General features: G+C 40.6%; 1 protein-coding gene across 8 annotated transcripts in view; it reads right to left on the reverse strand.

The window, feature by feature from the left end:
- Positions 1-25,315, reverse strand: part of NR2C1 (nuclear receptor subfamily 2 group C member 1) — an 87,148-nt gene that overhangs the window by 40,365 nt on the left and 21,468 nt on the right. For 5 of the 8 annotated variants that reach the window (XM_044981148.1, XM_044981158.1, XM_044981126.1 and 2 more), the window contains 4 exons: positions 22,286-22,361; positions 14,587-14,694; positions 7,756-7,986; positions 1,171-1,252 (listed from right to left, as the gene is read on the reverse strand). In XM_044981148.1, the coding sequence (XP_044837083.1) occupies positions 1,171-1,252; positions 7,756-7,986; positions 14,587-14,694; positions 22,286-22,339 (475 nt within the window). In that variant the 5' untranslated portion in view covers positions 22,340-22,361. The remainder of the gene's footprint in view (positions 1-1,170; positions 1,253-7,755; positions 7,987-14,586; positions 14,695-22,285; positions 22,362-25,315) is intronic. The other 3 variants (XM_044981174.1, XM_044981167.1, XM_044981181.1) reach the window with 3 other exon arrangements.

The following is a 25,315-nucleotide window of genomic DNA, read 5'->3' on the forward strand; positions in this document are numbered from 1 at the left end:
AAGCTAAGGCCCTGATCAGCCTCTTCACTCTAGCTGCCTCTATGACCCCCGTCCTTATCAACCCTCCTTCAGCCTCCCCTGCTCTGACAAATCAGACAGACTGCCAGATGGAGAAATAGCTTCCCTAATGGAACTAATTCTAGCCAATTCTCACAGCAGTTAGGCTAAAAGTCTTCCCTTTCCATGTCCACTTCCAGGGTGCACAGAGAGAGGGGGAAATTTGCAGCCAAACCATACTTGAGAATCAGGGCTTGCATCTCTACTAAAGAGGAAGCTTCTCCCTTTAGTGAGCTTTTGGAGGTTTGCCTGAGTGCAGTCCAACTCTGAAAGACCCTGGAAAACATGCTGCTAGGCTTAACACATACCAGAGACTCAGAAGGAGGCATGGATAGGGAGGAGAGACAGAGCTGGCACAAGGTTGGGATAGGCAGCACAGCTCTCTTGGCATTTGGTTCCCTACTTTCATTACCCACTTCCATCTGTTCACTCCTGTAACACTGTTGCAAAGGGCATTTTTTTGGCTTTTCCCCTTTTACCTTAACATTCCATTTTGATAACATATACATGTGCACACACGCGCGCACACACACCCCCTACCTTAGTGGAATTATAAAGCGTCCTCAGTGTTTGGGCAATTTAAAAAATGATGACTCAAACGGCTTAGCACAAACAACTCCTAAGAGCACTTTATAATACATTTCTATGGTCTTCCCTGATTGTGTCTGTTTTGTATTATAAACTACTAGCATGGTTTTTCACAGATATCTTAAGTTTAAAATAATAATGATAAGAAAAAAAATCACTTAAAAGTAACAATGAACAAGTCCATTGTACAACATTTCTTTTACAAAAATGCCAGAATGGCCAGTCAATTAAGAATGCATTTGCAGCCAATCAAGTAATTTGATTGGTCAGCATCTGTAGTTGTATAATATAATACTGACCTGGACAGGCTTAAACTACATATGAAAATTGCTTTAAGTGGACCGTTTAAACAAATGCAAATTATTAAAGCTAAAATTAATAAATCCCATCTATACACAGTCCAGCTACATTAGGTATCCACTTTTTATTAAAAAGTAACTAATCAGTGGGGAAAAAAAGCGAAAACTTGTTTCTGAAGAATAACTTGAAACTGCTTTTAAAAAGTGGTCCTGCTGAAGAATTTACCTGATGCTTTGTCTCCACATACGACACAGAGATCAAATACTTTATTTAGGGTCTGTTCAGTGGAAGTGTTGTCTGTTAAAATCTGGAAGAAAGTACAAAATTATTTCACTTTTCTCTCTCTCTACCTTAAAAAAATGGAAAATAAAAGCTAATCTCATCCTTAAAATGCCTCTCTCTAAACTAAGCGCCCAATCTTCTGAATCACCAAGTCCCCTCAATTACCATTTATGGCCCTCGCAGTTGACTGCATGTTGGTGTCTGCTGCACCAATGCAGATCCCTATTCAGGATGGGTCCTAAATTTAACTATCAAAATCTTTTAAAAGTATTAAAACAAATCTTATCCAGAGAAGATTTTTGCAGAAAGCACTTATATTTTGAAAACTACATTTATCAAGCCTTCTGGTCATCCAGCCATTCAAATCTTTCCTTAGCATTCATTTCTTTCACTGTGCTCAGAAGAGTGAACCAATGATAAATATATTTTGAAAACACAATATATTTAATTGAATTACTCATTATCAAGAGGTACAAATGCCTCTAAACTGAGTAACTGTGATGTTATTACTATAACTTGCCTTGCTTCGCCCCAATCCCATCTGATGTTTGTTACCCTCATTCACTATGTCACGTCTAAAATTAGACTCATAGCAATAACACTTCAGGGTAGGAATCATAGCTTTCTAGTTCTTTAAAAGATCTTGCACACTGAGATACTGTAAAAGTTATAAATAATAATAAAGCACTGCTTGCAATTAAAAAGGACAATATGATTGCATAACTAGCTAACAATCTCACAATGCAAAGCAGGAATGAAAGAATTGATATTCCCATTAAAAACACTGGAAATTAGAGGCACTTTTGAAACTTCCCATTTCCTGATAAGAATGTTGATTCTTTCAGTCCTGCTTCGCATAATCAAAACAGGGGCTCTGAAGATAAATATAATTAAGAAAAGCTCTACTGAGAAAGGCGATAGTCCTATTCCAGGGGTCAGCAACCCTTTAGAAGTGGGGCGCCGAGTCTTCATTTATTCACTCTGATTTAAGGTTTTGCGTGCCAGTAATACATTTTAATGTTTTTAGAAGATTTTTCTATAAGTCTACATACAACAATAGTTTAGTTATATATTATAAAGTAAATAAGGTTTTTAAAATGGTTAAGAAACTTCATTTAAAATTAAATTAAAATGCAGAGCCCCCTGGACTGGTTGTCAGGACCCAGGCAGTGTGAGTGCCACTGAAAATCAGCTCACGTGCAGCCGTCGGCACACGTGCCATAGGTTGCCTACCCCTGTCCTATTCTATGAAGAGAAATAATGAAAATGTTACATGAATGTCTAAAAAGTGTTTTGAAAATTCTCTCTCTCACACCCCCGTAAGTAAATGTTTATTTGGCAACAGCATCTAAGATATTACCTCTAATCTTTTACTGCTATTACACATCACTGAAGTTTCTTTTAATTTAACATTAACATTCTTAAAGAAAAAGTTGGCTCAGTGACAAAACATCACTAGTTTAATTTCTCATTTCACCTCAGCTGCAATTATTATTTAGTGCTATAATTGTGCATAGTATTATACATAACATACAAGAAATTCCTTAAGTCCTTCCGCAGACAAAACTTGCATTTATGTCATAACGAGTTTTGCTTACGTAAGGACTCCAGAATTTGGCCCAAGAGGAAGGAAAGTCCCTGCTCCAAAGAGCTCAAAATTTACCTTGGACAAACATGACACTCAGAACAAGAGTTGCCATTCAAGAAGATGCAGAGCCACTATTGATGAAACAATTAATCAAGAAAGGTGTTCCACAAAATGTGGATTTAAAGGAAGGATTTGAAAGAGGAATGGTGTGTGCGCGCACAGGAAAGGGAAACCTGTTTCAAATGAAGATGTAAAATAAAAGAACGTGCAAAACTGCAAATGGGAAGAGCAGTTAGAGAAGATATGAGAGAACATGATGAGTATCTAGAATTAAATGGTTTCAGAGTAGCAGCTGTGTTAGTCTGTATCCGTAAAAAGAACAGGAGTACTTGTGGCACCTTAGAGACCAACAAAATGTGTTAGTCTCTAAGGTGCCACAAGTACTCCTGTTCTTTTTATAGAATTAAATGAAAGCCCCGTGTCCAGTGAATGGAAAATTAAAAGCTAGCTTTCCATTAAAATGGTAGTTACTGCACATTTCACTAACGGCTTTTCTATATGTTGCATTAGTACGCACCAGCTAGGATGTAAATTATACTGTGCACCACCTGTCACACAGTAATTGGCCCACGTGGACCCTACTGGTATGCACTAAAAGTTCCATAGCATGCACTGATGCAGTATTGTTTGAAACAGGACTACATCAGCACACACTAGGGAACTTCTAATGTGTGCCAGCAGGGTCCACATGGTCCAGTTAGTGTGTGACACACAGATGCCAACTAGAATTTACACCCCAGTTGGTATGCACTAATGTACCATGTAGACAAGCCCAAACAGAAAATGACAGAGAAATGTATATACTTCACAGGCCTTACATGCTTAGTTTGTGAAAGCACAAAAATTGTAAAATATTCTTTCCACTGCCTCCCTAATTCTTTTGGTCTGTATAAGCTACACAACCAGATCCCATCTTTATGTCCCCTTTCCATACTACTCATACAACTAGACCATGCTCCCTAACCCAGTCTGACATTCCTCCACCTTCTTATCCTTTCAATCCCACAGTGGTGTAACAAAGCAAGGCCCTGGCGCAAGAATAGGTTGGGGCCCCCTTCCAGATTCTAAAATCGGAAATTTTGCTTACCCCCAACATCACAGCCCCCAACTTACCCTTTTGCCTCCCACAACTCAACCTACTACCACCAACATCCCCCACTCACCCCCAACCCTTCCCCCTGCAGTTCCCTAACACTCCCCACTCACTCAAAGCCCCCGCAAGCAACCCACTCCCCAGCCCCTCACTCCTGTGACCTTCCTGGCCACTCACCACCCCCAACCCCCAGCTCTGTGGTCTGTTCCCATCCCAGGCTACTCCGGATCCTAGCCACCAATTAGCTCTGCTGGCTCCCGTTGCTCACCCTGCATTCACACGGCACAGGCCAAATTTGGACAATGAGTGGCATTACAACCTGGTACACAATTTCACAGCACCACTGAAATGTGGCCTGGCCACCCCTTTGTCATGAAGGGCGGCGGCCAGACCAAACCTGAGTGGTGCTGCGTCCCCATGTGCTACACTGCAAAGCCAATCAGATTTGGTCTTGCTGCCCTTCCATCACATGGAGGGTTGGTGTAGCCAAATTTGAGCGAGTGGCATTGCAAACCTGTGAATCAGCTGAAGTGTGGGAGCATCACTTGTCTGGTTGAGCCCCCATAACCTCATGGGTCTGGCTGTGACTACACAACTGACACCACTGTAGCTATGCCACTGAAATCCCTTCTCAAATTGTTTTGTGCTGGAAGCACTTTAAACCTTATCTAACTGACACTTACCCTTGTTGGGCTTTACTTAAAAAAAAAATACAAAAAAATGACACTACAAAACACACGCTGAAGTTCACCACTTAATCTCATTGATGCTCTTTCCTGCCCTTCCCACCTCCTTTGTCTACATGTTGTCTAAGGGTATGTCTACACTACGGGATTATTCCGATTTTATAGAAATCGATTTTTGGAAACAGATTGTATAAAGTCGAGTGCACACGGCCACACTAAGCACATTAATTCGGCGGTGTGCGTCCATGTACTGAGGCTAGTGTCGATTTCTGGAGTGTTGCACTGTGGGTAGCTATCCCATAGCTATCCCATAGTTCCCGCAGTCTCCCCCGCCCATTGGAATTCTTGGTTGAGATCCCAATGCATGATGGGGCCAAAAATTTGTCACGAGTGGATATGGGTAAATGTCGTAAGTCAATCCTCCCTCCATGAAAGCAGCGGCAGACAATCATTTCGCACCCTTTTCCCTGGATTGCCCGGGCAGATGCCATAGCACGGCAACCATGGAGCCCGTTCAGCCTTTTTTCACTGTCACCGTATGTCTACTGGATGCTGCTGACAGATGCGCTACTGTACTGCTACACAGCAGCATCCCCTTGCCTTTGCAAGTTAGCAAAGACGATTATCAGTCACACTGTACCGTCTGCTGCTGTCATGGGTGCTCCTGGCCGGCCTCGGTGAGGTTGGTCGGGGGCTCCTGGGCAAAAATGGGAATGACTCCCCACGTCATTCTCTTCTTTAAGTTTTGTCTAATGGAGAGTCAGTCCTGCCTAGAATATCAGGCAAGCCTACTAAAGAACCAGAGAGGCAAATGGCCGCTCCGGGTCAGAGCCCCAGACATCCTGCAGAAATGATGAGCTGCATGCCATTTTAGGGGGTGCCCCTGCAACAACCCCACCCGTTGCTTCCCTGCTCCCCCACCCCTCCTGGGCTACCGTGGCAGTTATCCCCCCATTTGTGTGATGAAGTAATAAAGAATGCATGAATTTGAAACAACACTGACTTGATTGCCTCTGCAAGCAGAGATCAAAGGGGGGGAGGGGAGGGCGGTTGGCTTACAGCAAAGTAGAGTGAACCACCATTCTGCACTTGCTCAGCCTATAGCTGAAAATGGGAATCTGTGATAAGCACTAGGATAGAAGCACAGGTAGGACTGAATCTCCATTTGTGTGTGGGCCTTTGGTTGACACTGGTAAAATACAAAATGTCCCAGGATATGTATGTTGGGGAACCGTTCTAAACGGCAGCTTAATTTTTTTTATTTACAGCAAAATGTAGAGGTCTAAATATCTGATTGTTAGCAAGGGGTAGGCTGAGGTAGGTGCGACTGCGCGGTGCTGCTGACTGGGAGAGCAGTCTGAGGCAGAAGCCTCCAGCTGCCATGATATTCCAGGTAGGACTGAAACTCCATTAGACAAAACTTAAAGAAGAGAATGACCTGGAGTCATTCCCATTTTTGCCCAGGAGCCCCCGACCGACCTCACCGAGGCCAGCCAGGAGCACCCACAGGACGACGATGACTGATACCAGTCATACTGTACTGTCTGCCGTCCGCAAGGCAAGGCAAGGCAAGGCAAGGCAAGGAGATGCTGCTGTGTAGTGCTGCAGCACCGCATCTGCCAGCAGCATCAAGTAGACATAGTGACATTGAAAAAAGGCAAGAAATGATTTTTTTCCCTTTGCTTTCACGGGGGGGGGGAAGAAGGGGGGTACTGACGACATATACCTGAACCATCCGCAACAATGTTTTTGACCCTTCAGGCATTGGGAGCTCAGCCCAGAATTCAAATGGTTTTCAGAGAGTGCGGGAACTGTGGGATAGCTACAGTCGTCAGTCGCCCCTCCCTCCGTGAGCGTCCATTTGATTCGTTGGCTTTCTGGTACACTTGTCTCAGCTCCTCATCATGGCCTTGGAGATTTTTTCAAATGCTTTGGCATTTCATCTTTTGGAACAGAGTTCTGATAGAACAGATTCATCTCCCCATACAGAGATCAGATTCGGTATCTCCTGTACGGTCCACGCTGGAGCTCTTTTTTGATTCTGGGACTGCATGGTCACCTGTGCTGATCAGCACTCCACGCTGGGCAAACGGGAAATAAAATTCAAAAGTTTGCAGGGCTTTTCCTGTCTACCTGGCCAGTGCATCCGAGTTCAGATTGCTGTCCAGGCTGGTCACAATGGTGCACTGTGGGATAGCTCCTGGAGGCCAATACCGTCGAATTGCGGCCACACTAACCCTAATTCGAAATGGCAATGTCGATTTCAGCGCTACTTCCCTCATTGGGGAGGAGTACAGAAATTGATTTTAAGAGCCCTTTATGTTGACAAAAATGGCTTTGTTGTGTGGACGGGTGCAGGGTTAATTTGATTTAACGCTGCTAAATTCAACATAAACTCGTAGTGTAGACCAGGCCTAAGTTAACAATTGTTTACTCAGTTAAATAACAATTACAATGGCAAATAAAATGAAAGCAAGAGGAGTGAAATATTAAGAAGTAAAGGCAAGGGAGAAAATGGTATTCAAATGATATTTTAAAACAGATGGAGAGTCAATGAGGCAGAAATACAAAAAGGCTATCCCAGGAGCTGAGACAAGAAGGTTCTGGCTTGAAAAGTAAAAATAAAACTACACATTTATATATTTTTTAATATCCTGACTCATGAAATACAAATTTAAAAATAACAACTTTCAAGGAACAAATCATTTTCTTCATTGTTTCTAAACAACAACTCCAAGTCTTGCTATCAGGGAACTGTAAACAGCAAAAAGACTAAAAATATAGAACCAGCACAGAAAATATTTGGAAAGAAAAGCATCTCTTCCTATTCCAATAGTTCTCAAACTTTTGTATTTGGTGACCCCTTTCACATAGCAAGCCTGTGAGTGTGACCCCTCCTTATAAATTAAGAATACTTTTAAATATATTTAGCACCATTATAAATGCTGAATACAAAGTGGGGTTTGGGGTGGAGGCTGACAGCTCGTGACCCTCCCCCATGTAATAACCTTGGGACCCCCTGAAGGGTCCCGACCCCCAGTTTGAGAACCCCTGTCCTATCCCATCTGAATTAATATTATGAAATAAAGTGGATTCTCTACCTGGATGTGTTGTGCAGATAAATCGGGGGATGCAAAAAACAGTTGGTTGACACCTGCAGCATCTGGAGTTGTTAGGAAAACCTTTCCTGGAGTGGAATCTTGTCTGGCAAGGATCACCTTGCTTGGGGTAGAGCCATCATGATTTGTTAAGATGAACTGCTTTCCTGCTGTGCTCTGATCAAGTGCAGTAACAATCTGAATCTTCTGGCCCGTCTGCTGGTCTGTGACAATCTGATAATACATTCATCTCAAATTGTTATGGTCTTTCAAGTTCATGTTTTTTTAGCACCCCATCTTGCACCATCATAGTCAATGGGAGTTTTGCCTTTGACTTTTGTGGTTACAGGACTGGGCTTCTTAATGAGTTAAATTCAAGCCAAAACCCTGAATCTAAAAAACCCCAAACTGTAGCAGTGTTTGAACTCTGAACCTGAATACACATTCCAATTTTGCAAGTGGCTCATATTTTTACAGAGGGCCAAACAAAAACCTTAGATCCTAACAGCTATGAATAATGAAGTGTTCAAAATATGGATATAAATGTTAAGGGTCAATCAGTCCTGTTAAGTGCTGAGCTCTCTCCACTCCCACTTAATTCAATGGGAGTTGAGAATACAGCATACCACAAAGTGACACTCAGCACCTCACAGGTGTAGGTCCTTAATAAGTTATCTTCATCACTTAATCCCACGTTGTACACTTCAGTGTTGGCTTCATTAATTTAGAATAATAAGGGCAAGGAACAATCTTATTTCAATTTACTATACCTCAGTTTAACACTTTCACACTCACAAACAGAAAAATCAACTGAAGCAGGAGAACTGAACACTAACCCTTCTCTTTGCCACCTTTTTTTCTTTGTTTGACAAACAAAAACAACTTCTTTTGCTTTATTCTTCATTTGACAATCAAGAACAGATCAACATCACCATTACGGCATTTCTTTCCTATTTTTAAATAAAGTAGAGCCTCACTGACTTGTCCTTCACTAAACTGTACTGTTTATCATCTTCTGACAAACTTGGTAATACACTTTCTTCATTTTTTATTTATATTTTATAAATATATATATTACACTTTTATATGTCCCCATTTTTCACTCTTCAGAACGCTATGTGATGCTGGGGAACATCCATTGGTGCCATGTAATATTGAGCAGAGTGCACAGGAGTAGAGAAGCGCTCCCTGATCTACAGCCTTCTACATGAAGGCTATGCATAGACACAGGGGTGGCTCTATGTATTTTGCTGGCCCAAGCATGGCAGTCAGGCGGCTTTTGGCGGCGCACCTGCGGGCGGTCCGCTGGTCACGCGGATTCGGCGACATGCCTGTGGGAGGTCTGCCGGTGCCATGCCATTGGCGTCTCTGCCGCCGAATTGCCGCTGAAGCCACGGGACCAGCAGACCTCTCGCAGGCATGCCGCCTACAGCTGCCTGCTTGCCGCCCTCACAGCGACCAGCAGGCTGCTCCCCGCGGCTTGCCGCCTCAGGCATGTGCTTGCTGCGCTGGTGCCTGGAGCCGTCCCTGCATAGACACATCTAGCTAAATACAGCTTGACTGTAAACCGTTAAACTTTAGATACAGTAAAATACCACTGAATTCTAAAGAAAAAGCTAATTCAACAACCCATTAAGTTCAAAACACATTTATAAATCTGCGCAGGATTAACATTGTTTTTCAAATATGCGTATCATGTTTATTTAAGAGACTGAGTGTATTTGAATATTTATTGACCGTAGTTTTATAGTTTATTTCCATACTTTTAAAAGGTGCATGTGTGTTTGGGGGCGAGGGGTGTGGTGGGTAATGGGGAAGTTTTCATTTTGTTATCTAAATCTGCAATGTTCCTCAATTCTCACACAGTAATAAACAACTTAAAATTTACAAAAGCTGCCTTGTTATTGCTAGGATTTTATTGTTATAAAATATACTACAGCATTATTTCTGTAGTGCCCAAAGGTGTGGTTGGCACTTTACATTACTAAGTACGTTTATTAGTATCTTATAAAGCAGTGGTTCTCAAACTAGGACCGCCGCTAGTTCAGGGAAAGCCCCTGGTGGGCCGGGCCAGTTTACTGGCTGCATCCGCTGGTTCGACTGATCGCGGCTCCCACTGGCCACGATTCACCGCTCCAGGCCAATGGGGGCTGCAGGAAGCGGCATGGGCCGAGGGACGTGCTGGCTGCCCTTCCTGCAGCCCCCATTGGCCTGGAGCGGTGAACCACCCGGCCAGTTGGAGCTGCAATTAGCCGAACCTGTGGACGGCAGCAGATAAACAAACCAGCCCGGCCTGCCAGGGGCTTTCCCTGAACAAGCGGCGGCCCTAGTTTGAGAACCACTGCTATAAAGTATCATCATAAAGAATTACAGCTGACAAAATAAATGAACAGAAGTGCATTTTATGATGCATGTTTGCTTTTTTCCTCTATTTTTGTTACCAACTTGCTAACTCACAAATTATTTGTTATTGTGAATATGGCCCCAATTCTTGAATAGGGCTCCCCATGGGTGCAAGGATCTGTCCAGGCAGATCTCACTGCATGATCAGCACTTTAATAGATTTCTACCATATGTTACTTTAATGTCTACACAAGAACACTAAGTCTAGACAAAAGCTCCCCTCTGCAAACCCTACTCCTTAAACATTTGGCAAATGAAAAATGCATTATACAAAAGGACAATTTTAATAATGAAAAGCGCCATTCCCACAACTTATTCCAAGTGGGATCCTTGCAACTGCATAGAACTCCAGTGAAGTCAATGAGGCTCTGCTTGGGTGCAGGGGTCCATCCTAGCAGAACAGTATGCAGTATCATGACCTGAACAGCTAATAACCAGAATAAAACCTTAACACAGTAGTCCTCTACTGTAAATTTGTCAGAGTTCGATAACGTATTTCTTAATTTGAGACTGAACACTGCCCTTGTATTCATTTAATTAAATATGGAAATTATTCATTGTTTTATGTTTAAAATATATGTTTTCTCATGTAATGTTTCATTTACACAGCTCTCTGGTATTCCAGCCTAAATTTCTCTTGGCAGCTTTTTATAGCCTCAAGCTGCTTTTTAACAATATTTTCTCTTTGGAGACCTTGGATTCCATTTGGACAGTACTTTAACCCATCTGTGAAACTGCCCTATGAATAAACTAGAGACATACATAAGTCATTCAGTGTGCCTGGTTTTGGAAATAAATGTGTTCAAATGTAAAGGATTATTTCAATACAATTTATTTTATTTTGACATATTATTTACAGATCTGGTTGGCAACCAGAATTTCCATCCCATGGGAAATTTTTACAATTAAAAAACAATTTCTGAAGTTTCTCACAAAATGAAAATTCTGAAAAATTTCAGTTTGGGACAATCAAAACATTTCATTTCTATGGCGTTTCGAGGGTGTAAAAACATTATTTAGCTTTTAATATTGTATTACATTATTTTATATAAAATATATATAATATAAAAGTAAAACCAAAACAAATCAAACTGATAAAGTCAAAACAAAACATCTGATCTTTTGCCTGTCAATTTTACCAAAATTTGACACTTTCCTGCAGAACATTTCAATTTCAACAAAACTTCATTTCTCAATGGAAAAAAACTACTTTCAACCAGCTCCAATTATTTCTTATTACTAATTATTGTTTGTACTGCTGTAATGCCTAGAAACTCCAGTGTGCTAGGTGCTTTACAAACATATAGTAGAGACAGTTCTTGCTCCAAAGAATTTACAGTCTAATTAGAGAGAAGATGCAACAAGTGAGAGTGACAAACCAGAGAAAGGAAGAGGTGAGGGAGACAGAAAAAGAACATCACCCAGCTACACTAAATAGCTACTGTATAATTTGAAGGTTCCAGAAAATACTTAACGTTTTTTAAACACAACCCTCCTCTTCCCACCCCCCGCCACCAAGCCCCCAACATGACACACAAACTTGTACTGGCTGACTGATTTATTAGAGGCATAACTCACTCGTACAAAGTGTGGCACTCTGTTCCTCTCTAGTTAAGGCTATGTTTTAGTCACAGGTATTTTTAGTAAAAAGTCACGGATGGGTCATGGGCAGTAAACAAAACTTCACAGCCCATGACCTGTCATGACTTTTACTATACACCCCTGACTAAAACTCAGGAGGGGAGTGGGGGCAGGGTGTGGCTCAGGGGGCACCACAGGTGCTGGAGGGGCATGGCTAGGATGGGCGCTGCGGGTGCTTGTGGGGGAGGGTTGGTGGGGCTGGGACAGGCTCCCTACCTGGCTCCTGAGCTCCACATGCTGCCTCCGCTCTGCCCCAAGCCCCGGTTCTGCAGCTCCCATTGGCTAGGAACCGCAGTCAATGGGAGCTGCGGGGGTGGTGCCTGCCAGCAGAGGCAACACGTAGAGCTAGGAGCTGAGGGAGGGAAGTCTCCCCCTCCCAGTAAGCACTGCTCCACACCCCAATCCCTAGCCCTGAGGGGCCCCCCTCCGACTCCTGCTGCTGGGGTGGGGGGAAGACTGCCCCAGCAGCAGCTGGTGAGCCTGGCCTAGGGGCTGCCCGAGATGCTGAGGCAGCCCCCAGGCCAGGCAACCAGCCGCTGTAGAAGTCATGGAGGCCAGGGAAAGTCACAAAATCCATGACTTCCGTGATCTCCATGACTAACACAGAGCCTTATCTCTAGTGGATGAACCACACAGGGATGACTACTCTACAGATGGGAGGTGTGACTCCGAGCACGGGTAGACAGATTCATGTTAGCTCTGCTTGAGCTACTGTGCTAAAAACAGCACTGTGCACATTGCTGCACAGGCAGTGCCTCAGGCTAGCCACTCAAGTCCAAGCCCACCTGACCCTCTAGGTTCATATACCAACAGAGGTTTATGAGTCTGCTACAGGCTTTGAGATAACAGAACTAGTCTTTTAGATCAGGCAGTAGGTTCAGGGGTTGTCCCAGGTTCAATTTCTAATGCTGACAACCAAGTCAGGGACATCACGTTACATGAGCATAAAAACAAAGGCAGGTTTTGAGGAGGGAAAGAAGCAGAGGGTTATGGATTAATTAAGAAAGGTGTTCCATGAACAAGGGCTAGCATGGAAGATAGCACAGAGACAGCTGAAAGATGAGTAGTTAAGCTTGTATTGTTCGTGGAGCAGAGGAAGCAAGAACAGATGTAATAAGTGACAAAAGAGGACAAGTAGAGAGGGACTGAGCTGCGAATGGCCTTGAAGGATTAGGACAAGAAACAAGGCAAAATGCAGTGGAACAAGCAGGGCCAGTGGAGGAATGTGAAGAGAGCGTTCTAGTCAGAGCAACAGGCAAGGAAAATGGCCCTAGCAGCCACATTTTTAATTGAATGTGTTTAATGCAATAGGACATATCTTACAGAGAAAATTAGTTACAAAAAGGGTTTTAAGGTGAAATATAAAAAGGGAGGAGGGGGAACATGTCATATGGACACACTATCAAATATTCTACTTGGGTGGGGGATTTTTCTCAGTGTAACCAATAAAAAAATTCCCTACCAATACCGTTTAAAAAGTCGGCCAAATCACGGTGTATTGATAATATAAAGAAAAATATATTTCTTGCTGTGATCTACAAGTCCAAAGATACACCACAGAGCCTTTCAAATGTATCTGCTGAATTACCAAATGTAAAAATAACTGAGCCTTTTAACAATGTTACCATGTTATGCCTTGTAACAGCTTGAACCACCTCTTTGGTGTTCAACAGGTAAACTCTTGGAGTAGAGACTGGGTACCCTTTTTTCTTTTTTTAAACACAGAGGAGGCCTTGTAGCCAGCTTGGACTCCAACCACATCATTTCAATTACTGGCTGAAGGAGACTATGGGCATGGCTACAGTTGCAAATGTAGAGCGCTTTAAGTTAAACCAGCCTTCGTAGAGCACAGTAGGGAAAGCACTGCAATCTGTCCACACTGACAGCTGCAAGGGCACTGGTGTGGCCACATTAGCAGCTCTTGCAATGGCCACAGACAGCAGTGCATTGTGGTAGCTATCCCAGCATTCAAGTGGCTGCAACGTGCTTTTCAAATGGGGGGGGGGCGTGGAGTATGACAGGGAGTTTGTTGTGTGTATGTTGGGGGAGAGAGAGTGGGTTTTTGGGGGGCTGAGAGCATGTCAGCATGCTGTCTTGTAAGTTCACACAGCAGCAGACCTCCCCTACCCACCACCCGTGTCTCTCTCTCTCTCTCTCTCACACACAGCATTCCACAGTAATGGTTGCTTTGTCTCGGGGCAGATAAGCATGCTGGCTGTCAGAAACGGAGCTTTCAAAGGGCATATCCGCATTCCTGCAGTGATTCCAAAACAATGACCAGAGTGGCCACTTGACTTAAGGGGATTATGGGACATTTCTGGAGGCTGATCAGAGCTCAGTAGTGCAACACGTCGTCCACACTGACGCCCGGGCATTTCAGCCAAGGCGCATCAAGTGTTAATCTTCTCGCTGAGGTGGAGTACCAGCAGCGCTCTAGCCCTGAAGTCAGAGCGCAATACGTGCCTTGCCAGTGTGGACGGGTAGTACGCTAGGGCGCCCGGGGCTGCTTTAATTCGTTCTAACTCAAGTGTAGCCAAGCCCTTAGAGTGACACACAAGGCACTCGTGTAAGTGCTTCTTATGCAACTCTTCATCTTAGAAAGCAAGAAACAATGTGAAGCCCCACCCCTATTGTCCTTGAGCTCCATTAGACACAGGAGTCGTCTCCCTCTGGGTAAAATTTTCACATTTTAGAAAAGATCATTAAGTGTTCACAAAAGAAAGGGTGCACAAAAACAGGCAGAGTAAAGTAGTTCACAGATTCTTTCAAAATATTTTAGATTAAACATACTTGTATGCGTTGTGGTAAAGAGAGACCTGAATCCGCTGGGACAATTTGTATTCTTTGTGCTATCCCATCCATTAGTGTTTGAGTAACAGTTCCTTGGGAATGCGCAATCTAGAAACAAACAAATAAATAATTGGAATGACAGCTATGTGAAAATACTGCTGTGCCACATTAAGGTTTGACAAGCTTCAGATGTGTCAGCAAAATATTATTCAAAGTGAGACACTGGTACTGTTTGGGAATGTAGCAGCATACAACCTAATTTTACTAGCTAGCTTTTGTATGTTAGAAAGTTCTACTGGTTCCATAGTTTTAAAGCCACTTCACAGTTTTGGATCCAAAAGTCAGAAATATATTTATGGCAAAACATGACTGGGGGAAATGAATTGTCGATCAACACATACGGAATACACTTTAATCAAGCTGCTTATTTTGTTTGCTCCAGCTGGTATCTGCAAGAATGGACAGATATAAATGAATCATAGTCATTTACCACTTCTGCCATTTCCACATTTTCTGTTATTGTTTTCCCCCCCTCATTGAGTAATGGGCCTACCCTGTCCTTGGTCTTCCTCTTGCTTCTAATGTATTTGTAGAATGTTTTCTTGTTACCATTTATGTCTCTAGTTAGTTTAATCTCGTTTTGTGCCTTGGCCTTTCTAATTTTGTCCCTCCATACTTGTATTATTTGTTTATATTCATTCTATGTCAGGGATGGTCTAGATAAAATTTAGTCCTCCCGTGAGTGCAGGGGACTGGACTAGATGACCTCTCGAAATCCCCTCCAGTACTATATGATTTTATAGTAGGGGCATGCTCTTGCATGGAAGCACTTTTAACTTAAGGGCTCAGTGGAACTGATGAAAGCGCTTATATGCAGCAGCACAGTGTTAGTCCATTTCTGTTCAGCTGTCAGCTAAAGCAGTGAAAAGGAGAAACAACAAGAAAGAACAAAAGAGAAGGATATCGAGAGACACCACAAGAAGAGTAAAGAGAGAGGGGAAAAAAATAATGGTATTTTACCTTTCGCCATCTTAATTTTGATATCCTACTTCATGTGTGCACTCTGTACCATGTAGGTCTCCAAATTTGCTGTTTCTTTACTTCCAACAATTCAAGAAGTTAAGAAACGGAAACTCAGCTCCTCCCCTCAAAATTTTAAGGTGCTTGCCTCTGCTCAAAAGTAGTAGCGAAAGACGTGATGCATCCCTTCTCCAATATCATTTTACTCAACTGCCTCCCAGAAATAAAAAAATCAAAGCCACCTTGCACATCTCCTTGGGTGACAATTGTTCTCTTCTCAGCTGTTATAATCCTCAGCTTTCCCCTGACAAATTCTACCAGTCATTTACTCATTTTCAGCATAAAAATCTGCAGCACATCAAATTTAAAATTTGGAGGCAATGTAAAATAATTTGAATTTAAAGTAAAAACGAACAAACACAATAGTAACTGGACTGGTGAGAGTTCCACATACACTAAGTCAAGTATAATGTATACAACACAGGGCTTTGACTATTTCTAGTACTTTTGATGATTAAACAATTATTTGACACAATTCAATTATGATTAGGGCTGTCAAGCAATTAAAACAATCATGATTAATCATGCTTGTAAACAATAATAGAATACCATTTATTTAAATATTTTTGTAAGTTTTCTACATATTCAAATATATTGATTTCAATTACAACACAGAATACAAAGTATACAGTGCTCACTTTATATTTATTTTTTATTACAAATATTTTCACAGTAAAAACAAAAGAAATCGTATTTTTCAATTAATCTAATACAAGTACTGTAGTGAAATCTCTTTATCATTAAAGTTGAACTTACAAATGTAGAACTATGTAAAAAAAACTGCATTCAAAATAAAACAAAGAAACTTTAGAGTTTACAAGTCCACTCAGTCCTACTTCAGCCAATCGTTCAGAGAAACAAGTTTGGTTACAATTTGCAGGAGATGCTGCCTGCTTCTTGTTTACAATGTCACCTGAAAGCGAGAATAGGAGTTTGCATGGCACTGTTGCAGTCAGCATCATAAGATATTTACATCACAGATGTGATGAAGATTCATATGTCCTTATAAATTCCTTCTGTTTTCCGACAATGGCAGGAGCACCATCTGTGGTCACACAATATATTTTTCTGATGTCAACTCCTCATTCTTCAAAATGGTTTACAAAAGTTTCTTCTATATCTTCCCCTTTTGTTGTGCCATACAGGGGTTTTAGGCAACAAAGCTCCTCTTGGATTTCATCGGAAGCATCTTGCAACCACTGCCAAACGTTGAACGTCGTTTATATCCATGCTCTCATCAACTGCAATGCTAAAAACTGCTGTATCTTTTAATGCAGTCATCTGCTTTTCAAAATGTTTCCTGCCATTTCGTTTATGCGTCTCTCAACTGTTCTGGCAGAGCCAGGCAGTTCTTTTATTCTACATATGCATATTTATTTGTCAAATCATTGAACAAAACCTCCCATACGCCTGAGAAAAACTTATTTTATATTCCCCATTTGTAAATGGGTTTCCGTTTTTTGCAATGCACTGTGCAATCCTGTAACTTCCTTCTGTGGCTTGATTTTTACTTACACCTAAGAATTTTAAAAACACTGCTTTGCTTCTCATATCCTGCTACTGCCTTTTTGTTCAATTCACTCTTGTCTGCTTTGACAAGAAAGGTTTTCTCATGCTTCATTTGAAAATGTCGTCAAACACTTAATGTGCAACAAACAACACTTTCACAACAGAAAGCACAAACAGCACGGTCCTTCTTTTGAATAAATCCAAATGTGTTTGTCCAAGAAGGCTGAAATGAACGGACATCTAACTTTGCTTTCTTAGGAGCTGACGTTTTGTCAAATGTACCCCTCAACTTACAGTGGAAAAAAAAATCGTGACAGCACGCACAACGTCAAACGCAATGTGCTGTTCCATGTGATGTGATAGTAATGCAAGCAGCAAATCAGGACTTTAAAATATCCCAGTACAGTGGGCGCTGGAACAATTTTTAAGGTGGGGGTGCTGCCTCTTGCCCCTGTCTGCATCCCTCACTGCCCCAGGCTGGGGTCAGTGGGCCACAGCTGGGGGTGGCTGCAGAGCCCTGGGCCGGTGTCCGGGACCCCAGGATGGTAACAGAGGCCCCAGAACCAGTGGCCAGGACCTGAGTGGCAGGGGGCCAGCGGTAGGACCCCAGGCCAGCAGCAGAGCCCCAGGGACTGGGGACCGGGACCAGCAGCGGGCTGAGTGGGGCCAGTATCCAGGACCCCAGGATGGCAGCAGAGCCCCTGGGACCAGTGGCTGGGACACGGGCAGTGTGAGTGCCACTCAAAATCTTCTCGCGTGCCGCCTTTGGCACATGTGCCATAGGTTGCTGACCCTTGGTTTAGCATAAGTAGTCAGTACAAATTCTAAGGGATGAGTCAAGTTCCGTATAGCTTGAAAGCTTGTCTCTCTCACCAACAGAAGTTGGTCCAATAAAAGATATCACCTCATCTATCTTGTCTCTCTAATATTCTAAATCTGACATGACCACAACACCACTGCATACAACTATTTGTCTTAAGGAGTTTACAATTTCTGCTGATTTTCCAAACTCTTCATACTGGAATTATTTCAGTTATACAGTTTACAAATTCTATTGTGTGTCTGCAGAGCTCGTAAACTCCATAAAACTGATCAATGAGTCTATATACTCTGCCAGTAGCTCTTGGATGTTCACATTTCTATAGTTAATAGCAATGCCCAAGATTTGAACTAGTCTAATAAAAATATCTCTATTCACTAGATTTCTCCTAGGATTATTGCATAAATAAAAAATGAAGTTTCTAAACCAACTCATTTTGGCAATACTGCATTACAAAAAAAGTCAGACTTTACAAAAGTGAAAACCCCTTTATAGCGTCCAATAAATTAAACACTGTCTCTAATTTCAGACTTCCCAAAATACTTTTTTGCCTAAAGACCACAATGAAGAAATTTCAAGCAGAAATGAGAGGGCTCATTATTGATACTATAATAGAATACAAATAAATAATATTTTAGACTTATATAATGAATGCAAAGAAAAGCCCCCTTTCAGGCAAAATTTTCTGAGATACCCTCCAAATGACCTGTACTGGTGGTAATTTACAGGCAGATGATGCTTTGCTGATATCTTGCGTGGAGGTTTCTGACTCTAGACTTTTCTTTTTAGTGTTCTGTGGTCCTTCTCCTTATGTTCTCTTATACTGGCAATGATGGTTCCTATGCTGTAGCTACAGAATTACTTATTTATTCCAGGACTGAAATAGTTGTTTCTTTAAAGCTCTCAAAGATACACTTTACAGAAGATGAAACTGCTAATTATTGACATGCAGCAGTATGAGTTTAAACCTTTGAAAGAAACTTTTTATTGTTCATGGATGTATTAACAAAAACAAATACTATTTGTCACAGTGTAACCAGTGTATTTGTTTAATATCAAGTTTTACATATTTGTGGTGGATACTTATTTGCTTTCACAGATGTTAAATGAAACTGGAATTTGGCAGCACATAAGGAAATGGATAAACGACTATGCAATTACTTTACAGCTCCAAAGATTATGAGAGAGAGCTATTGCAAGTTCTTGACTAGCAGAAATGCCTGACCATGGTTTGGGGATAAGAACTACCTCATTCCTGGTAGGAAGTGGATAGTATTGGGCAGAAGATTTATGGGATGGTACACTCTATGTAATGCTTCATATAGGTAATCTTAAATTGTAGCTAGGAATTTTTTAAAAAATAAAAAACTTTCTTTTGCTTCTAATCTGCATATATTTAATAGATTTTGCAAAATACATCATTGCAATCTATTCCAAAGATCATGCTCTTAATAGGTCTGTCATTTCTAAAATGCTCTATGAACAATAATTACTATCTAGTTACTACCCTAACTGCTATTAGTGACTCCAGTATCTTAATGAAATATCAGGTCTGTGAATAGCCTCAGTATTCTTTAAAAGTAGGGAGAAAAGGTCTCTTTTGCGCATATATACCCCAAACTGGATTTTGCTTGTGAAGTCAGTGAAAATTATTTCATCAATGGTCATGTGAATTACAAGTGCTATTGGAAATACTGGCTCAACTTCCATGCAGCTTCAAATATGGTTTCCAAGGGCAAGTTACAAGCTTGCATGAGTATAACCAGAGAGAATAGCTGCATCCTGTAGTTCAACTATAGATGAAAAAGGCTGCTACCTGAAAATCCAAGAACAAAGTTGGATTCTATATAATCCCCAAATTCCAAACTATATTGGCAAAGATGAGCATACACAAAAATATAATGTGTACTCGGCACGCAGTTCATTCATCAAGGTATTTCCCTCCACCTGTTGGCACTGACTCTGAGGCCAGTTTGTTACCATCTACTCCACCTCTTTCAGACACTGGAAAAACAACAGATATTTCTGCATCTGGATATAACAAAAGGAAAATATACAAGTGTCATCTGTACAGGGATGAACTGTCTCACTATTTCCCTTAGCAACCATAAATACACATTGAAAGATAACAAGATAGAGTTTCATATGCAAGTGACCCTAAGGAGGAAGAGCAAATACTCAGCTACTCTTTGAGATCTCTCAGAGAAACAACCCACAGAATATCCTTTCCATCAACTACCACAAAACTCTGCATGTAGATCACTTTATGATCAATCACGTAGATCACTTTATGATCAATGTTATCAAAACTGATGATTCGTCTAAAAGGGCATAAGAAAATTTTACTTGTGTCATTCACTGGTAGTGGGTAGTCAGCCACAAATAACAGCACAGTCTCCATACCAGTCACATCAGACACCAGACTGGTAAGATATACCGTACCTATGAGATCAAGACATAATTGAAGCTTCTTCAGTAGATCTAGGCTCTTTTATATTGGCACCAATACCACTTTCTCAATAACTTTAACAGTGGTAGTTAAAAACTGGACAATAAAGGTTAAGTTATTAGTATCTGGAAATCCTCTAGAAAATAATGTTTTCAGCACCACCTGCTTACTATGCTAGAAGTCTGTCTTCACAAAGGGAAGCTGTAGCAGCAATGTATAAGCCTGTTTGGACGTACTGATAATACATCAGGGGTCAGAAACAAGCTCCACCTATTTCACACACCAAAGCAATCAAACCTCAAACCCACACAAGTTTAAGAAAAGAGGTTACTAGCTGTGGTAAAAACAGCACAATTGCTTCCCTTCCTCTACTTTAACTGTGGGATAAAGGAAGACAGGTGTGCTCTTACTAAACAAACTAAAATACAAGAACTGACAGAATAGCGTGCCAGAACTCTGTCAGGAAGAGCAAATAGGGCCTGTTATTCTAATTAAAGTGGCCTCTCCACAGAAGAAGAAAAGGAGAGAGACAAGCAGCGTCGCTGGCTTTCTCTCTCCCCATCTGTTGAGTATGAGTTTCACTTTTGTTGCTGTTTTTGAATTGGATATAAACTATTGCTACTGTGAAAAGGATGACTCAGGGATGAGAGATTTTTTTAAAATTTTTAAAAATTCACAGACTGACTGAATTCTGGAGTCAAATTCAAAGTTTCAATCCTTCAATTTATGGCACTCAATGGCCTGGGCCCAGGATATCTAAAAGATTGACTAAAGCACCTGGATGAAGACTAAGGTCGACGTCTCCATCCCTCAGACACAAGGGAACTTGCTACCATATAAAGCCTGTCTGTTCAGGAGATGGAGCATTCTCAGGGGCTGGCCCAAGACTGTGGAATAAACTCCCACAGTTGCTAAGATCAAACCTCATCACCTTCCACTCCAAAGCGTAATGTGTTTCTTCAACCTGCTTTTTCTAATATAAACATGTAGCCAGAGTGTACCGTCAAACAAAAATAAGCCAACACCCCTCAAAATCTCTCTCACTTACACACCCTCCTAACTCTGGGAAGAGGATGAGAGAAAGGATAAACCACACATAACAGATTTTAGTCATGCCACTTAATGGAAGGCACACATATACTACAAAGATGAGGGTAGCATAAGAACATATATAAAATTAGCAATCCAAGAGGGAAACCTTTCTATTCAACATTAAAACTGATATGAATTGAACCTGAAATCACCTGGAATACTTCACTTGACTGTAAAGTAAGACAAATCTAAATTAAGCAAGAGCAGAAACTTCAAATAAACAGGTGCCATTTTTATATATTTTTCTTATAACCACACTTATATTGATTTTGAACAGGACATATAGTAATGATTCCTTAGGTGTTTTATATTCATACATACACACACGCTGACAACACTAATTTTTACTATCTATTCATACATTTCTAAAAGCACCTATTACTGTAATATACAGGCACTGTATGCAGAATGCAATTTTGATCTAGGAGAGAGGAAAGCCTGCCTCATATGAATAAACAGCTCTATGAAGACAACCACTGGTTTAGTCAATGATTTCTACCTTTGAAAATACTGCTACTTTTTTTTAGCTCAGTTTCTTTGGGGGATGCTTTGACAAAGATGCAAGTCTTGCATCATGACATGAAGATAGCAAGAACAGGGTTCCTGCTAATCTTCTATGGGAGGGTCTTCTGGAGCTTTGGGACCATTAGAGACCATTCTCTCTTGTGGCTTTGATTTTTACATATCAGTATTACGCTTTATTGTCCAACTTGTCTCAAATAGGACTAAATATATATATGTATATGTACCTCTCCCATTTGTTGTTCAATAATTTGATGGGCCAGTTCCTCTATGGTTGCCATGATCTTTAATCACCAGAATTTCCTGTCAAAGAAAGAAGAAGATTCTTAACATCTAGAACCTTAAAGATGAAAATATCTGGGGGAAAATATTATGTACATAAATAAATTATAGCCACAGTTGCTGAAGTGAGCCCAGCAACTAATTTAAAGTGTGGTTATGCTCTAAACATGACTCTGTAGAAATGGCATCATATAATTCCATGTTTGTGTTTCAATGGCTTTCATATAATTTTTCTTTCTTAGGTTACTTTTGGTTTTTTATTACAGCAGAACTACAGCTCACAGCAAAATTTCAAAGTACTAATGTGTTCTCTTTGGCTTTTACATTACCATGAATTCTGATCCACTGAAGGTCTAATTAAGAACTTAGTTAGAACTAAGCCAATGTTTCCATTGCTGTACCAGTCAATTTGTACAGCTTCCTCTGCTGAAGTTATATTGGTTTAGCAGCACTAACAGGAGTAATTAAAAATGTATGTGTCATTAAAAGAAGACATTCCTTAGGTGAAAACAGATCTGTGGAACAAGATGATGCCAATATCATATTCGCTTTAGTGGCCACAGCATGCTTTAAAAAGCAGAAATTTGGTTGAGATTCAAGTCTGCTCTCCTCATCTGTGTGAAGTGTGCAACGTAGTCCCAGTGACAAAACTGAGATCATTACCTAGTGTAAACCATTGTTATGTAATATTAAATGTTCATATATAAGGGTGGTTTGGGCATGTATCTATATCTTTACATTAGTCAATATGTAAGAAGGGTGCAGTGCATAAGAGTTATGAAGCATCACAACCACTTGTTTAAATTAATGTCAAAACCTAAAGTAAAGTCTATAGAGCACTTGAAATTGAATCTGCTTTATGTACCGAGCCAATACACTTATACTGACAGGCCTCGTCTACATTCAAAAGTTGTACTGCTCTAACTAATATTAGTATAGTTTAACAATATAACCTCCCTAGAGTGGATACAGTTGCCCTGCTATAGAGGTGTTTTACACCATTATAGCTAGTGCTGTACAGGAAGAGTAAATAAGCTGCACATACACAGTATAAGGCAGTGGTTCTCAACTTTTCCAGGCTACTGTATCCCTTTCACGAGTCTGATTTGTCCTGCGTATCCCCAAGTTTCACCTCATTTAAAAACTACTTGCTTACAAAATCAGATATAAAAGTACAAACATGTCACAGCACCCTACTACTGAAAATTGCTTACTTTCTCATTTTTACTATAAAATTATAAACTAAATCAATTGGAATAAAAATATTGTACTTACATTTCAGTGTATATCATATAGAGCAGTATAAACAAGTCATTGTATGAAATTTTAGTTTGTACTGACTTCGCTAATGCATTATAGGTAGCCTGTTGTAAAACTAGGCAAATATCTAGATGAGCTTATGTACCCCCCTGGAAGACCTCTGTGTACCCCCAAGGGTATGCATACCCCTTGTTAAGAACCACTAGTATTAGGTACTTTTATACTGGTATAATTGCATCCATACAAGGAATTGTATCGGTTTAACTATTTTGGTTAAGATAGATAAATAAATCACACCCCATACCAAATAATTATACCAGTACTAAAACTGTGTATAGACTAAGCTTAAGATACGAAGGCTATTTCTTTTCACTTCCCCTATATCCTTGCTGCAATCTCACCACATCACATCCACTGTCCCAGAGGCACTGTATCATGACCAAGCCAACTCTACTCCTGAAGTTAAATAGACTGTTCCTTTTTTAATAGTGAGAGAACCTCCACCCCCACCAGCACGCACTCTAGCATATCTAGCTCTGCTGGCAGAGGGGAATAAAGAAAATGGAAACATGTTTTCACTTTGCAAAGCACTTCTAAACCACAAGCAAACTTACTAGGTTCAAAGGAGGGAAGAGTGAAGACAAATCCAAACTTCTTCAGGTGTGTATTTTTAAAAAAAAATAACCTCACTTTATAAACATTAATAGCTTGTCTCAGCTCCTCTGTAGGACAACTATGTGAAACTGGACAAACACAGTGAAACTGGATCACAAAATCCAGTGTTTTTCAAGATAGGTCTTATATAAACATTGCCGTTTTCTGTTTTAAATAAAATATTCTCCATAATAAAATAGTATATGAGTTGCCAGAAGTGGTGTAAGTGATTCCACAAATAAAAAACAATGCACCGGACTGAGATTAGAGAACTGTTTGTTTACTGTGCATTTGACTGCACTTTTCAGTCAGATTCTTCCCTGCTGGAGAACCCTTAAGATTTTAATGTAAAAAAATTAGAACATACTATTGAAAAGGCAATCAGAAACTGGATTCTTTTTTAAATTAGTCAAATTTGCCATCCCATCTTTGGCTAGACTTCAGTGTAAAAAGTGAGTCCTTTATATAGAAGGACCTAATCAAAGAAGTTTTTTTGCATGAATTCCCACTGAAGTTAATGGAATTGCTATGAAGGGCTCTGGTGCCTGAACCACATCCATAATCTGTAAATCTTTTGGGATCTCTCCTGATAGATAATATATATGTAATTATTAAGAATCTGAAAAATACTCCCATAAGACTGCAATTTTAAAAGTCAAGTTTTTGCTCTCAAATAAATGGCATTACATTGGAACTGTAGCACAGGAGGAAAATCTTTAAAAAATGTAGACAAAATTATATTTGAAGATATAAACATTCAATTTGAACTTTTTAAAATAACTGAATATCAAAAAATTCAGGCTTCCATAATGCACTTTTATACAGTCTGCCTTGATTTTTAAAATCCTTCCTATAAAAATAGGAGTTATTTCCATCTCTTTTCTTGTTGGCTGAGGGTGTCTTCTTCAAGGGAAAAACTGACTATACACGGGAAAAATCTGAAACTTACTTTACACAAATTGCTGTCAGATGCACAGAGTCAACACACTGAAATCCACTGTCTTGGGTGTTACTTGTAGAAATGCACAAAATTTTAAAAGAAATATGATTTTCAAATTAAC

This window comes from Mauremys mutica, chromosome 1 (assembly GCF_020497125.1).
Source record: "Mauremys mutica isolate MM-2020 ecotype Southern chromosome 1, ASM2049712v1, whole genome shotgun sequence".
Classification (NCBI taxonomy): Eukaryota; Metazoa; Chordata; order Testudines; family Geoemydidae; genus Mauremys; species Mauremys mutica.